The 15,441-nt window shown below is 52.1% G+C and overlaps 7 protein-coding genes across 7 annotated transcripts; 6 read left to right on the top strand and 1 right to left on the bottom strand.

Annotated features, from left to right (window-relative positions):
• Window positions 1-853: 853 nt before the first annotated feature.
• EsH8_IX_000433 (uncharacterized protein) lies at window positions 854-1,180 on the top strand (the record flags this gene model as incomplete). The annotated part of the gene is made up of 1 exon (XM_083266769.1): window positions 854-1,180. The coding sequence occupies one exon, from the start codon at window positions 854-856 to the stop codon at window positions 1,178-1,180; it is 327 nt and encodes a 108-aa protein (XP_083130334.1).
• Window positions 1,181-3,182: 2,002 nt separating this feature from the next.
• On the top strand, window positions 3,183-4,205 carry EsH8_IX_000432 (uncharacterized protein; the record flags this gene model as incomplete). Its single annotated transcript, XM_083266768.1, has 1 exon — window positions 3,183-4,205. One exon carries the CDS (start codon window positions 3,183-3,185, stop codon window positions 4,203-4,205), a length of 1,023 nt encoding a protein of 340 aa, XP_083130333.1.
• A 900-nt stretch (window positions 4,206-5,105) lies between these two features.
• Window positions 5,106-6,463, bottom strand: EsH8_IX_000431 (S-adenosyl-L-methionine-dependent methyltransferase; the record flags this gene model as incomplete). Its single annotated transcript, XM_083266767.1, has 3 exons — window positions 5,106-5,342; window positions 5,417-6,160; window positions 6,248-6,463. 3 exons carry the CDS (start codon window positions 6,461-6,463, stop codon window positions 5,106-5,108), a joined length of 1,197 nt encoding a protein of 398 aa, XP_083130332.1.
• Window positions 6,464-7,318: 855 nt separating this feature from the next.
• On the top strand, window positions 7,319-8,445 carry EsH8_IX_000430 (uncharacterized protein; the record flags this gene model as incomplete). Its single annotated transcript, XM_083266766.1, has 3 exons — window positions 7,319-7,906; window positions 7,962-8,309; window positions 8,368-8,445. The coding sequence occupies 3 exons, from the start codon at window positions 7,319-7,321 to the stop codon at window positions 8,443-8,445; spliced, it is 1,014 nt and encodes a 337-aa protein (XP_083130331.1).
• A 1,103-nt stretch (window positions 8,446-9,548) lies between these two features.
• Window positions 9,549-10,771, top strand: EsH8_IX_000429 (S-adenosyl-L-methionine-dependent methyltransferase; the record flags this gene model as incomplete). Its single annotated transcript, XM_083266765.1, has 3 exons — window positions 9,549-10,416; window positions 10,529-10,685; window positions 10,738-10,771. 3 exons carry the CDS (start codon window positions 9,549-9,551, stop codon window positions 10,769-10,771), a joined length of 1,059 nt encoding a protein of 352 aa, XP_083130330.1.
• A 1,176-nt stretch (window positions 10,772-11,947) lies between these two features.
• EsH8_IX_000428 (NUDIX hydrolase) lies at window positions 11,948-12,484 on the top strand (the record flags this gene model as incomplete). Its single annotated transcript, XM_083266764.1, has 1 exon — window positions 11,948-12,484. One exon carries the CDS (start codon window positions 11,948-11,950, stop codon window positions 12,482-12,484), a length of 537 nt encoding a protein of 178 aa, XP_083130329.1.
• An 839-nt stretch (window positions 12,485-13,323) lies between these two features.
• Window positions 13,324-14,742, top strand: EsH8_IX_000427 (uncharacterized protein; the record flags this gene model as incomplete). The annotated part of the gene is made up of 1 exon (XM_083266763.1): window positions 13,324-14,742. One exon carries the CDS (start codon window positions 13,324-13,326, stop codon window positions 14,740-14,742), a length of 1,419 nt encoding a protein of 472 aa, XP_083130328.1.
• Window positions 14,743-15,441: the final 699 nt, after the last annotated feature.

Genomic DNA, 15,441 nt, shown 5'->3' with positions numbered 1-15,441 from the left:
GTATCCGTCTACCTGTATAGTGAATAGATGACTCCTTTGATCCTGGCGTATCCTTAACAGACTGAGTTATTCCTATGTAAGACTATAACGTCTATCGTGCATATTACAGCTATTACTATAAAGAATAAGCTGGGCTATGTCTGGGTCCCCTAATGTAGCCTAGATGTGGCATAGGGTTAGAGAAGTGAGGGGTAACCAACGGTTTGGAGGTTGGGAGATGGAACTTTTGGACGGTGCATTGATGTCAATAGCCTCATTGCTAACGTGAATTACGCCCGGCTTCATAGTCTTGATCTAGAGGATCCATTATGGATCGTCGGGGAAAATCGCACAAACGGCAACTGAATGTATTGTGACTTCTGTGCCGCAATCGTGTCGCCCCAGCAGCAATTGCTGAACTGGAAGGCCCTATTGAGCGTTTCGGTAAGTTTAGTTGTCTTACTGATCCGCTTCCTTTCGGCTTACTTGCCGCTTTTGGCTTTTCCCTTGCTCGCTAAAATTCAATCCACTTTATTATGGTGTATGATTAGCCTAACAACTCTATGTTAAACTAATGTTGTCATACTCTTTGTGTCCCTTTTTGGGTAAGAGCAGCGCGATAGATCATCATCAATGGAGTGTGGAATAGCCAAAGCAGAGTTTCCGGGCGTGAAGGAATCAAAGCGGCTGTTAAACTTCGTTTTTCCTAGTTGAGTATGAAGTTGTAAAAATGTTGCGGTGTTTCTACGAGTATAAAAAGTCTTAAAGCGACCGTCGAAAATAACATCTTCGGATACAATCACACAGTATTCAGCTTCAACAAAACCACTATAGAACTCTCAGACAATTATAACTACCACCAAACCCATTCAATATGCGTTTCACCATCACCGCCTTCTCTTCCATTCTCGCGGCCGCTACCGCCGTGTCTGGCCTCACTGTCGAAGAGGCTCGCGACTTGCGCCCTCGCCTCGACGAGTATCTTAACAGTCTGTCCAGCCGTGACCTGGAGAAGCGCAACTTTTGCACGGACCACTACAGCGACTGCCATGAATGTTTCGACAAGTACTCATTCTGCTTCGTGAACAACATCCCAAGCACGATCAACTGGTACGTGAGCTTCATCCCCGAGAAAGTCCTGCACGTGCTAATGGAAGCACACAGTTTGGCTACTTGCAGCAGCTGCCCCGGCAATTGCTAAAGAGGTCGCCGCCTTTAAACTGGGGGCAGCACTTGTTGGACATTAAAGCCTTGCTTTGACCCCCTTTATGAGTCGAATGTTATGGTTGGAATGGGGATTACCGGGGCTGTGCATTGAAATGCGTATTGCATAGTCTGTCGTTACACAACTGAATACAAACACTAGTCGGCCGCTAGTATACCACCATCCTGTCTTCGAGGAAACAATCGTGACAAATTCTCTCAAAGAGAAAAAAGACATATTACAGCTGGCCCAACAACGCTACATTTTGAACCAACTACTGCATTATTATATAACTGAAATATTCGCTGCTCCTTCGGTTTCCACGGGTAACATAACAGTGGTATCCACCGTGAACATGCAACAGCACATAAGCTCGCCTGTGTTGGGAATCATCGGCTCTGCCTGGGGTCAATCCCGCGTGTCAGTTGCACCTAAGTGAGCCTAATCAGCAAATAGAAAATATGCTACTTGCGGACTGTTCAAGATAGGGTGCCGTTGATGTCCAAGGGCGCATAAGACCTATTTGTTGTCAGTAGAAATTGCAGTCGACAAGACAACAGCAACGGATTGAATCTAACGTCGCTTGACGTAAGAGAGAGTAGAAGAAAATGTTACAGTCCAAGAAACTGGGGCGTTATCCCCCGGCGATGCCACAACAATCGATAGGGCAATTGGGCAGCAATTAGAAAAATACATGCACGCTTGACGGCAAGCTACAATTCCTCGGTTTTCGGTTCTGTTTTTCAGTCACTTTCAACTCGAATGGTGGTCTAATAAACAGCTGGCCTTCGACGATGTGTGCACCTTCCCACCCTCCTGCTTACTTTGTTCACCATACTCACTTCAGACATCACCCAATCTCGGGCGTGCAAATGGATGAGTAGCACAGCGAGCCGCCACTCCGTGGAATTTACGTTCGGAACTTACTCGGCTCATTGCCCTCTGGTCAATGGGGTGAGATTGGTGAAGCTAGTCGCTCGTAATTCGCAAAATAATAGTTCCTAGCCTCCAGAAGCAAGTGTGATAGAACAGAACGATCCCGACATACGGATTACTGGTACTGGTTGATAATGAAAACAATAAATCGACATAATCAAAGATGCTAGGCCATATATAACTTATTCCACATACACAAGAGGCAACAAGTACCCGAGCTGCAAGATGTGTCTCTTTTAATACTGTAATTGAATATTACAGCTAAGACTTTTCTAGAGTATAATCGTAGTATTCTTTTAAATATCAAGAAATATTAAGCCATACCTTGAGTTATTCTTTGTAATGCCTTGCATTGGGAAGGGCTAACTTCTCTATTTCTTCATTTCAGATGAAAAAGAAAGCAAAACTGCCTATGCCTCGAGCCTGGGCACAAGCTATTCGAAGTTCAACCACGTCACTCCGGTGTTACACATGCATTTATTGCAGTGGTCAAGGGGGGGCCTTGGCGCTGTATCCATTAGCTTATAAATCTGTGTTCGAGACCGAACGTCCCGATATTTCAATTTCAAACTCTAAACAGGGGACTGTCCTCATCCCTTTAACGACCACAACCACACCTCTTAGCGTCTCCGCGCAAGCAGGGAATCCAGCGGATAATATCAACTAGATGCTCAAGACACAAAGTTGAGTCTATATGGAGGCCCACTCATGAAACGTTGTGTATCAATCAGTAGTTGATTTGCAATCCGGCCCATCTTTGCATTCGCCAAGTCCTAAAGAAGGGCGGTCTCCTCGTGGAGATAGCTTAAGGCCGGCTGTGCACCCCACCAATTTAAGTTTCGACCACGATGATCCACTCAAGCCGGCTCGATTGACGGACGGAATGGCGGACGGAATGACGGACGGACGAAACGTTGGATGAATAACCCGGCTCATCATTTGTCCATGATGGAGATACAAAAAGAAGGCATTTCTTGCCTGGAGTAGACATCAGTTAATATTCAAAAGCAGTATACAATCAACTCAGTCACAAAATCATCAAGTAGACTTCATCACATTTTCAATGTCTAGATACGCCGATTCCCACGTCAGCCCCCAGGGTCCAGGAGATGCGCGGCCCACGGCCCTTCAAGTTGTCAAGGATGAGGGTCTTATTGGCGAACTCGCTGGAAAGGTCGTCCTGGTGACGGGCGCAAACTCGGGCATCGGTATAGAAACGGCACGCGCCATCCACGCCACAGGCGCCACCCTCTTCTTGACGGCCAGGGACTCCGCAAAGGCCCAGCAGGCTGTCGATAGTGTCAAGAACGGACCAGGCCCTAAGACCGATGCACCGGTACATGCCATCGAGCTACGTTTGGACTCCTTGGCTTCGGTGCGCTCAGCTGCCAAGGCCTTCCTCTCCAAGAGCGACAAGCTCAACCTCCTCATTCTCAACGCCGGTGTGATGGCTACGCCAGAAGGCAAGACCGAAGACGGGTTCGAGACCCAGTTTGGAACCAATCACTTGGGTCACTTCCTCTTCTTCCACCTGTTGAAGCCCGCTCTACTCGCATCGTCTACACCCGCGTTCCAATCCAGGGTGATTTCCGTGTCCTCCGCGGCCCATCGTCTTGGCAAAGTCCGCTTGCACGATTTAAACTTTGAAGAGGATTCCTCCTATGATCCATGGGCCGCGTATGGCCAGTCTAAGACGGCCAACATCTACTTTGCGAGCGAGGTCGAAAGGCGGTACGGGTCCAAAGGGCTCCACGCCCTCTCTCTGCACCCGGGTATCATTTTGACCAACCTGGCGCAATATCTACCAAAAGAGCAGCTAGAGGATATGGCCACCGATAAGTCACTACAGGCGGGCATGAAGGACATTCCACAGGGAGCAGCCACGACCGTTTACGCCGCACTGAGCAAGGAATGGGAGGGGCGGGGCGGCAGGTTTCTCAGCGACCTCGTGGAGCAGGGTCCTGCTGATACGACCGGCAACTGGTTGAGGAGAGAGACTGGGTACGCTCCTTGGGCTTACGACGAGGAGTCTTCTAAGAAGCTTTGGGAAGAATCGAACAAGTTTGTGGGGGTTAATGACGAGTGATGGATCTAGTTTTCGCGCCTATGAGTCTCGAATTCGTGGTTGTGCATGCTCTCTTGGTTATGGATTGTAATCCTTTTGGCGGAGTTGATCCAGCTACCCTATCCCTGTTTACAGTTATATTATAGCTACTATACTGTACTTTAGTAGACAATACCACATTTTGATGTTTACTACGTGTTCAGAAGGCTGAGTCGTCTGTAACGTGTTTTATTACAGAGAGTTTAAAGCGTTTCTGGTCGTAAAATAGCCCTAAAACTCATACACTACGGCCCGTGCTGTAGCTTCCAGGATGTGTACTCGACAGACCTTGAGCGTAAAGAGGACGGCCGTCTTAGTGTATTGTATGCATGTATGTATGTGTAGACGAGAGTATCTAAGAGCTCTAGCTAGGCGGTTGTTTACGCTTAATATAACGTATATTGCTAACTAACAGCATATGGTCTTTGCAATCCGTAGCGTCCAGGTTGTTAATTGCGCTAAAGTAAAACAATACTGATTATAGTACAAAGTAATTCATATAACGAAACTTTTAGAGTTAATACCAATAAGCTAGCGGCAATTTTAGCCACATAAATGGTCAACGTCGCTGGGTGAGCCTCGACGGAGCTTTCAAAGGAACCACGCTGTGAATGTAACCCGAAGAGAATCATGCGAAACTGTTACCCGAACTGGGCTATTAACAAGGACAAGTACGCAATAAAACACATCAGCAACGCGCATTGCTCCGTTTCATAGAAAAAGAATTGTTATTTGATTACCTGAGATGCTCGTCCATATCAGCACCCCAAGAGAAGGTAAAAGTTAAACCACCCAAACAGCACCGCAAACTCCTCAATCGCTCATCAATACTGGTTTCAAAAAGGAAGAAAATGGTCATCATTAGGCCGTCAGTCAATCTCATTATGCCATTGGTTTCCTCCCAGTGACGAATCGATAGCTTGTAATGAGCCGGTAGTCCTTGCTCCTGAACTCTCGCTTCACCCCCTCCATAAGCACCCTGGCCTGGTCCTGGGTGAAATTCAACACTCGGGTGAAGAGTGCCGGCGTGTGAGAGTCGACCGACATCTGCATGTGGACCAGCTCGCAGCGGCCAAGCTCCTTGAGAGCGGGATCCTTTGCCCAAGGTCCGATGGGTATCTGGTACAATGTCAGCACCCTGCCGCAAGTCATTTCCACAGAAGGGACACTTCCTGGATGTACGGGGGACTTACCCTGTATACGAGCTCCTGCACGTCCTCGAAGCCAGCGTCAATCATCCACTGCTTGTGGTGCCTCGCGACGTTGATCTGCTTCCCGTACGTCAGGCTCGCCTCGTCCAGCTTGGTGACCCACTCCTTGGTCCACGCCGCGCGCTCGAAGCTGTCGTCGTCGCTGAATATCCACGCGTCGTACTCCTGCATCTCGACCCACCCGCCGGGCTTCAGCCCGCCCATCACCCGGCCGTAGAACCGCGCCCAGTCGGACGACGTGCCGCTCAGCGCGCGGCCGTGGATGTAGTCGAACTGCTCCTCCTCGCGGTACGTCCACTCGTCCTCGTAGTCGTCGACGTGGAACTTGCAGTTGGTCGGCACCCACTCGGGCTGTATGGGGGAGAGGTCGACGCCGTAGACGTTGGCGGTGGGGAACTCGTCGGCCATGTCGATGGCCCATATGCCCGTCCCCGTGCCGAGGTCCAATATCCTCAGCTCGGCGGCGTCGTCATCTTCGGGCATAGGCAGCGGCGCAGTGTAGAGCTGGCCCCCCAGAAGGAGGCGCCAGATGTGGTGCTGCAGGTCCAGGCGCTCCTGCTCCTGGTCGTCGTTGGGTAGGACATACTGGCCCTCGCGGTAAGCATGATATCGACGGCCGTTCTCGTATTGATAGTGGAAGATGGAAGAGGAGATGGAGCCGGTATAAGCAGTGCCACCGTCCGACCCGTAAGCTGAGTCAACGTCGGCAGGGTTGGCAAGGTCGGTCTGTCGGGGTAGGACAAGGCGGTGTTAGTATGCAACCTCTAGTCTTGCAGGAGGGGGGGAGGGGGAGGCTATGCGAGAGCATCTTACATCTACCTGCAGCGGTGCTACCGTCTCATCTTCGGTCGGGTTAAGAAGAAACTGGATACTTGTCGGAGCCGCAGTGCGCGGCGGCGTCGTCGCCGGTGCCACGGTCGCGGCAGTAGTAGGAGTTTGTGTTTGGGTTGGCTCGGCGCTAAGGGGCCCTCCCGAGACGTGACCCGAGTCCGCGGTACTGGAACCGCCGGCAGTTGGAGCCGACGTCATTGGGTGAGGAGCGGAATCAGCACCAGCAGCCATCTGCCTGTCGGTAAAGCGAGAATCCCGTTTCAGATATGCTTATGCTTCGGTGTTTGTTTCCCGTCAGGATGGGAACTAAAAAGACGGAAGGTGGTAGCAACTTAAGGCTGAAAAAGTAAATGTGCCGTCAGCCCACGTGGTGCTCCTGGGTACATAGGGCGAACACTATGGATGGAAATGAGGGATGTGCGGATCACCCGGGCATCAGCTGAAATGAATCCGGGAAAACCCTTGCATAATAACCCGCAGGACGCACCTATTCCGCTTCGAGCGCAACGTCCGTGCCGCCCCCGTACGTCCCGACCCTTCACCACCAGCTGCTAAACCCACCAGGGGATCCGCTCCCGATCACCAAGGCCATGAGTGGAAAGGACCGCAAGGTTTGAACGACGCAGGTGTGCCAATGGCCGGCGGAGAAGCTGACCCCACTCGTATCACTCCGATATCACCTTATTACGGTGCGTCGCTAAGGCTAAATACACTACTCGAGGCTTGGGCTTGTCTCGAAGCGGCGGGGAGGGGGCCGCAATGGAGGGGTCACCGATTTTCTCTCAACGACAGTTGTGAGCAGCTCCCTTTTTTCATCAATTGATGTCCTCATTCTCGTTAAACAGCCTGCGTAGCACGTCCCTTTGCAATCCTGGAGCACGAGCAACGAAGAAAGAGACCTTGAAGTTTTCACTCGGCCTTATCACTGGATAACCAGCTCAAGTCTGCTCATTCATACCGGGCAACCCCGCCAATCGTCCCACCACCACGCTCTACAATCTCACCCCTCACCGCCCCCTCCTCACACACCAACCCCCCTCCCCCCCAAAAAATATGCCCCAAAAGGTCATCGCCGTCGTCGGCGCCACGGGTAACCAAGGCGGCTCCGTCGCCCGCCGCTTCCTGGCAGCGGGCTACGGCGTCCGCGCCCTTACTCGTAACGTCTCGTCAGCCGCCGCCGTGACGCTAGCTGCCGATGGCGCCGAAGTAGTCAGCGCCGACCTCGACGACGTCACGTCTCTGAAGGAGGCCTTCCGGGGCGCCAACGCCATCTTCAGCGTCACCAACTACTGGGAGCCCTTCTTCCGCCCGGACTGCCGCGCGGCGGCCCAGGAGCAGGGCGTCTCGTGCCGAAAGTACGCCTACGACGTCGAGTACCGCCAGGGCCGCAACATTGCCGACGCCGCGGCCGCGACGGTGGACTCGCTCGACGAGAACGGCTTCCTCGTCTCGACGCTGAGCCAGGCGGAGAAGTGCAGCGGCGGGAGGTTCAAGGAGCTGTACCACTTCGATGCCAAGGCCGACGTCTTCCCCGGCTACGTGAATGAGAAGTATCCCGCGCTGGCGGCCAAGATGTCGTGCATCCACACGGGCTTCTTCTATACGAGCTATAACATCCTCCCCAACTCGTATTTCGGAAAGGTGCGTCGGTTCCCTCGATCCTAACCAGTCCTCATTGGCTGACGTGTGTGACCAGAACGCCGATGGCACGTTCACCATGGCCTTCACCACCTCCCCCCACACACCCATTCCTCACTTCGACCCCCTCGGAGACATGGGCAACTTCACCTATGCCGTCTCCCAAATGCCCCCGGGAAAGGCGTATATGGCGGAAGGAACGACCTGCACCTGGCCCCAGTTCCTCGAGACATGGGCCAAGGTGACGGGAGTGAAGGCCAACTACAAGCAAATCACTCCCGAGGAGATGATCGAGGCCACTGGAGAGCGCGATACCGGCATCGAGGTCGCGTACATGTTTTCGTACTCGTCGGACCCCGGCTACGGCGGCGGCATGGATCTGCTGACTGCAGCAGACCTCGTAAAGGTAAGGCGCACTCGGGAAGCGCGGTAATGGCTCGAGAATTTGGAGCTAACTGATACAGGCCGGCATCGAATGCCCCATGACATCGTGGGAAGAGTGGGCAAAGAAGAACGACTGGTCTCCCGTCCTGGAAAAGTAGAGAATATATACCCAAGAGGCGTTCCGCGTTAGAGCAGGCTTGGATCTAAATCGAGCAGTCTGATTTCTTTGTCATTGTTGAAGCCGGGTGGCAGAAGCACGCATAAATCTCGCCGCTGCTTCCAATGTGCCTGGCCGGGTATAGATGGTGGGACATGGGGAGGGGAGGTTCTCATGCATCATTTGATCATATTTGGTTCCCACAGCGCATCTGTCCCGTTTATTTGACATGTTACTAGGTTCTTCGTCGTTGAGAACCTTTCCACTGTGGATCGGATCATTGTAGAAGACTGAACCAGGTTGCCGTTGTCAGGCTGCGGAGACGTTCTTGTTCCACCACCTTGCTTGCGCCGGAGCACCTCCGCCCAGCAACCCGGTCATCGTTTCCTGGCCACGACAATCTCCCGCCTGGCAGATGCCGCCCCACGAATCAATTACCCGAATCACACAAAGAGGGGCTGCGTTCCACTCCGAAGTGCTACGCCGCGATCCCGCAGGACGCCTTGCCCGATTCCGGCGGAGTCGTCGTCCGGGATCATTCGACTCTGTCCAACCAACCGACGGCCGATTGGCCGAGGGCGAGTGAAAACAAAGGTTGTGGGATTTTAGCATCAATTTCCTCCGCCGTCTTTCGTCCATGGACCAACGGTCGCCTCGATGATCTCTGCGTGCACTCAGTGCCAACATGCAGGGTTGTTTCTTTTGCCAGGTCTACCTCGATGGGGAGGTTTCGGATCCTGGTCTCTGTTGGTGGCTCCTCGCGAAATATCAAACTGCGTTGGGTGTTTCCAACCTAGACACACCCGCCCCCCATGATTCCACTTTCTGCCGGCCCCCGTTTGGTGCGGGCTTTTTATTTAGCATTAACGAAAATGACACCGTAATGGTCGCTTGCGGCTCCCCGGGGTCCCATCGTCACCTCACCCCCGCGAATTTCGTCTTTTTCTTTCCCTCCCGCATTCCCTTTTTCTCCACAGAAAAAAAGAAAAAGAAAAGAGGAAAAAACAACAAAAAAGGAAGGGAAGGTAGGGAAAGGGGGACGACAAAATAAAAATTCGCCAGTGCCGGATTCTTTCTTCAATCTGACGACCGAAAACCCGCACAATGTCGGCGCCAGAAACGCCCGTAAACCATGCCTTTTCCGGACCCGACCAGCCACCCAACGCCTCGCCGGTCGCAACGTCCGACAGCGAGGACACCGGCTACGACAGCGAGGCCACGGACCTGGACTCCACCCTCGGCGCCGACGCCCACCCGCCGTCCACCGTCTCCCTCCGCAGCACCATTCTCCGCTACCGCCGGGAGAACGGCCGCACCTACCACGCCTACAAGGACGGCGCCTACTTCTTCCCCAACGACGAGCTCGAGATGGACCGCCTGGACCTCCAGCACAACCTCTTCCGCCTGACGCTCGACAACAGGCTCCACCTCTCCCCGCTCTCCAAGGAGAACCCGCCCCAGCGCGTCCTGGACATCGGCACGGGGACCGGCATCTGGGCCATCGACTTCGCCGACGAGCACCCGCAGTCCCATGTCGTGGGCGTCGACCTGAGCCCGATCCAGCCCTCGTACGTGCCGCCCAACGCCCACTTCCACATCGAGGACATCGAGGACGAGCCGTGGTCCTTCTCGCAGCGCTTCGACTTCGTCTTCTGCCGCATGAACACGGCCGGCATCCGCGACTTCCCCAAGCTGTTCCGCCAGTCGTACGAAAACATGAACCCGGGCGGCTGGATCGAGGCCACCGACATCATGCCCGTGACCTGCGACGACGGCACGCTGGGCGAGGACACGGCGCTGTACCGGTGGAGCCGCATGGCGCTGGACGGCGCGAGGGAGATGGGCTCCTCGTACGGCGGGGCCAAGGACTACAAGAGGCAGATGCGGGACGCCGGGTTCGTCAACGTCGAGGAGGTTGTGTTCAAGTGGCCGCAGAACCGGTGGGCAAAACACCCCTGGCACAAAGAGCTTGGTGAGTCGCACGTCTACCCCTGCGCAAGTTCCCCGGCCTGGCAAGGACGAAACCTGCAATGTTCCGCGGGCAAACCGAGGGAGGGGTTGGCCAGACGGCTAACAGATTCAAGGTACTTGGGCGCACGAAAACATCACCATGGGGTTGGAGGGCATCAGCCTCGGGGTGTTTACGCGCGCATTGGGGTGGTCCAAGGAGAACGTGGATGTGTTGCTCGCCGAAGTAAGAAATGACATGAATAATACGGCGATCCATGCGTACTGGCCAATGTGAGTGTCGTGAGAGCTTACTGCTGTGGACTCGAGCTAACCTTGACACTAGTTACGTTGTGTATGGACAGAAACCACAAACGTGATATGATTGCAGGGAACAGCCTCAGTAGGTTGGTCAGTTGGCTCTGGGTATCCTTGCTATCCAAATACCATCTGCAGACTGCGGAAGAACGTTCGGTCCGGCGAAATTGTTGATAAAATTCCAGAGATTGAGTAAGGGGCCTGGAATGCTGTAGATGTTTGGATTATCAAAGCATTGGATAAAGTATGGAGGTATGATGACTGATATGGCCAAACTTGTGGTTCAGCGATTACAGCTTCATTCTAAGGGTATTATAGAGGCAAGGGGATGGGAACAACGATATTATGATAAAAGTTGATAATGAAGGATAGAGAAGGATATTGGTAATTGTAACAAAGAAACACCGTATTAGCACCTTCCGACGGTATCATAGTATAATCTGTATGCTTGATCCTGCTGCTTGGCTATCAGTTTCGCAAGTGCATTTTACCTAAGGAGCTGGCTGATAGGGGGGGCAGGGGCTTTTACATCTAGTGGGAATGACTTCAATTGATAAACCAAGGTGACAAGTTCCCATTAAAGGATGGAATAACGAATTACAAGACTAAATTGACTTTGTTGCTGAAGTCAGCGCTGACGACTTAGGTGTTAATCAGTACGTCCCTTGAGGGCAACACCCAGACTTTCAGTCAGGAAATGTTTTGTATCCCCCGAGGGACTAGGGAGCTAAAATACGTATCTTTCAACATAAGTGTTAAGTTATCTACTTCACTTGGAAGAATAGATTGCCAAGTGGCTTGTCAGGTAGCTAGGCGAGAGACGTTGAAATTGAAGCAGTAATAACGTCTATCTACTACTGGCGTGTTGCTCACAAATGGACTCCTGGTAGATTTGGAACAGGCATGCGATATATTGGTAGGAGTGCCCAGTACGCCAATGCTCTCTGCCATATCAGCGATGCACCAGGCCCATACAGTGAGCTGACCAGATGTGACTCACATTTATACGTACCGTCGCAGAGAGGACGAGGGCTATTTGGTCGTGCCCAATACTTGGCCCCTTGGCGGTAAGTCCAGATATGGAAAGAAAAAATGTTCAGATGACTGAACCTTTAAAATCCCTGTCGCATAAGGACTTTTCTTGTGTCACTTTTCTTTCCTCCCCTACCCTTCCTCTTCCTCATCCGATCACCACTCACTTTGAACCCTCGTTGACCGAAACTACCGAAGAACTGGCCATGGAGTTTCTGTCCATGTCGCGCGATGAGGTTCGACTACACATGTCCTCAAGCGGTTCCCCCCAAGTCGATAAGGTGACGGTTGGTGCCGCCATCATGCGACATGACGCTTCAGGTCCCAGTATCCTTCTTCTCAAACGAAACCCCAATGAGAAGTACTACCCGAACGTCTTTGAGATACCCGGAGGCAAGGTGGATGCGATGGATCTTACAGTTCGCGATGCTATCATACGAGAAGTTGCCGAAGAGACGCAGTTGGCGGTATTGGACGTCACAGCTTCGTTATCCCGCATGATGTACACCACCGAGAAGCTGGAAAAGACGCCTACCGGGGAAGACGAAATCGTCAAGCGTCGCGCCCTACAGCTGAGCTACGTTGTCACACTGCAAGGGACGGACTTTCAGGTCAACGAAGAGGAGCACTCGATGGGAACTTGGGCCAGCCGCGATAGCCTGGATAAAATCCCCATTGCTTCCGAGATGAGAGCATTGGTGTCAGAAGTTTTGGGCTTGGAGGAGGGTCGGTCTGCTACATAGAATATTAGCACACCAGACGAAGGGAAGAAGCACTGGCGCTTGCAGTAACAATGGTATCCCTGCTCACCACTTGCTCACTCACCCCAGGCACCATTTTACCAGCTCAAGAGCAGCAACTTTAGGATGAGCAGCTGGGTGAGGTGATTGCATCTGAACCGCAGAGTGGGGTGTAATAAAAACGCCGTGAGCAGGTGCATGTAGCCGCCGTACAGCCCTGTCGAATCCCTGTCTGGCGCAACGCTTTGTTTGTTGGAAGAAGTATGTGACAAAAGAAGAGAAATGGTGGGGCCTCGGCGACTCCTATAGTTTGCTGAGTAAGAGCCCTAGCAAGATGATTGAGGATACCGGTAATAAAATGAAATCAAAATGAAATACTGTAGAAAAACACCACTGTGCCCAAAATGCGATTGTCAGGGTCGCATGGAGTGACACATTCTGCAATTGAAGTCTCCTGCTCATCAACTCCTGACAATCGTCAGTCGCCTTTTCCAATGAATGAGGAACTATGGTTGGTTGCCTGGTTGGTTGGTTGGTTGGTTGGTTCTGGTCACCCCTACTTGATATTTTGACGGACCTCCATCTACCCTTGCGCAATTACGTTTGCCTGTGTACGTATACAACAAGCAAACGGCCGGGGTTGTGGCACCAGATTGCCGGAGTGAAGTAGAACTACCCCCCAATTTCCACATTCACTTATATTGCGCTCATCCGAGACATTCATCACCAAATCTCCGTACTTTGCAATCGCGCCTCGCGATTTTCCCTTCAGCATGGTTGCCCTCGTAGCCATGCCGTTCTCACGGAAAATAACAGTCACTCTTTCGGTCTGTCTTTTACTCATGTTCTTGTATTCTTTAACCATTTTTGCTCCTTCTTATCACCCGACGTCGCCGACACTGCATGTGGCGCAACCGCCATCTCATTCTCAACATACCAAGAAGCCCACAGAAGACACCCCGGAGGTATGGCAGAAAAAGGCCGAGTCTATCATCAGGCAGGCCAAGTCATTGATTGAAGACCCCATACAACCGCCCTACAAAGACAAATTCTATGACCTTGGTCAGCGGGTCATAGCTGCCCGAAAATGGGTGGAATTCATCGACAACGCCCCTCCGTCAGCAAACACCCAAGTCCTCCTCGAAACGGTGGAAAGCGCGATTGGGTCTTTCTTTCCCTTTATCCAGAAGTCGCCGAAGCGTCCAGATAGCAAGACACCCTTTTCAGACTTGCGTTCATCGATTGTACCGGGGTCGCGCGGGTTCGTGATCCCCACAGGCAAGGGAACGATGAGATACGCGACACACCTCATCGGCTCGCTCCAGGAGGTCCTGCACAGCAATATGACGATTCAGATCATCTATGCCGGAGATGAAGACCTCCCGCCAGAAGACCGCGCAAAACTGCACTCCCGATTCAGTGAAGTCCAGTTCCTGGACATCCTCAGCATCATTGACGACACGACGGTGCAACTCACCAAGGGTGGCTGGGCTATCAAAGCCTTCGCGGCCCTCTATGCGCCTTTTGAGGAGGTCCTCCTCTCCGATGCCGACTCTGTTTTTGTCCAACTTCCTGAGACACTGTTCCTGGACCCCTCTTACGAATCGACTGGCGCTCTCCTCTTTCACGATCGCTTGCTTTGGCAACACGCCTTCGCTGAGCGTCATGAGTGGTGGAGATCCCAAATTCACAACCCTAGCGCTGCTCTGAATAAGTCACTTGTCTGGACTGAGGACTATGCTGAGGAGGGAGACTCGGGGGTCGTTGTTATCAACAAGTCACGTCTGGACGTGTTGATGGGTCTTCTCCACGTAGCGTGGCAGAACACCTACGAGGTGCGTGAGGAGGTCACCTACAAGCTGACGTATGGTGATAAGGAGACTTGGTGGTTCGGTTTTGAGCTCAGCGGATCAAGCTATGCTTTTGAAAAGTATTATGGCGCTATGGCCGGTTGGTTCAAGGAGAAGGTTGGTGACACTGCTCAACGAATCTGCAGCTTTGTGATTGCACATGTGGATATCAGGGACGAACTCATCTGGTACAACGGAGGGTTGTTAAAAAATAAAAAGGTTGACCCTAAGGAATTTGGTCTTCCGACGCATGTGTTGGTCGGTGGAGAATGGGAGAAGGGCGCCGAGCGAACACACATGAGCTGCATGGTTGGACAGAATGCGAAGCTACTAAACTCGGACATGGAATGGATTCTGAATGGCTCCATCACCCTGGCGCAAGAGCTGGACAAGGAGTTTGGCTATGTATAGAAATGGACTAGCGATTATGATTTGCATAGAGAAGAAACGTACTTTAATATAGGCGCCGCGTTAATCGTAATTTTAGTTTTCTGTTTCCCGATCTCTGTCGACTGCTGATGCTTACCTACCCATTACTCACCTTGGGCATCACTCGAAAGCACCACCATTCGACGAGATCGTCAAGTAACCAAGGCACTCGTGGAGAGTTATAGTTACGCGCGAGAAAGAAAGACGCGGCCAGGCTTGACCAACACGTTAGTCTCCTTCAAAACCCGTGGCTTTGGGTGCGCGTCGGCAGGATCCAGTGGTAGAGTGTTGGCTTTTGGTGTAAGGGGCTACCACCTATCATAGTACTCGATTCTCTGACCATTTCCTATAGTTGGGGGGCTTGCTACAAAAGAGATGACTGTTTAACGGATCGTATGAGCAGCCGCTCCCATCTTGGCTTACGACCAGCTGTCAGGGTTATGTTATACAAAAAAGTAAATATCAGGGACTACTCCCGCATTATCACACTGGCATAAAAGCTTCAAGTATTTATACAATGCAGAAAGGATCATATTGGATGAATTGTCATGGGTATTTTGTATTTTTTGTACAGCGAAGACTTTTTTGGTTTGGATATATGTACAAGAATATGGTACACTGTGCAATAACTGTTTCTCGTCCTCTTCGTCCTTAGCGCAGCTGTCATCTATTTTCCAAGAC

The sequence above is a fragment of the Colletotrichum jinshuiense genome, chromosome 9, assembly GCF_051148585.1.
Source record: "Colletotrichum jinshuiense chromosome 9, complete sequence".
NCBI lineage: Eukaryota > Fungi > Ascomycota > Sordariomycetes > Glomerellales > Glomerellaceae > Colletotrichum > Colletotrichum jinshuiense.
Note: the sequence above shows the minus strand (reverse complement) of the source record. Positions and strands in the feature narration are given on the sequence as shown.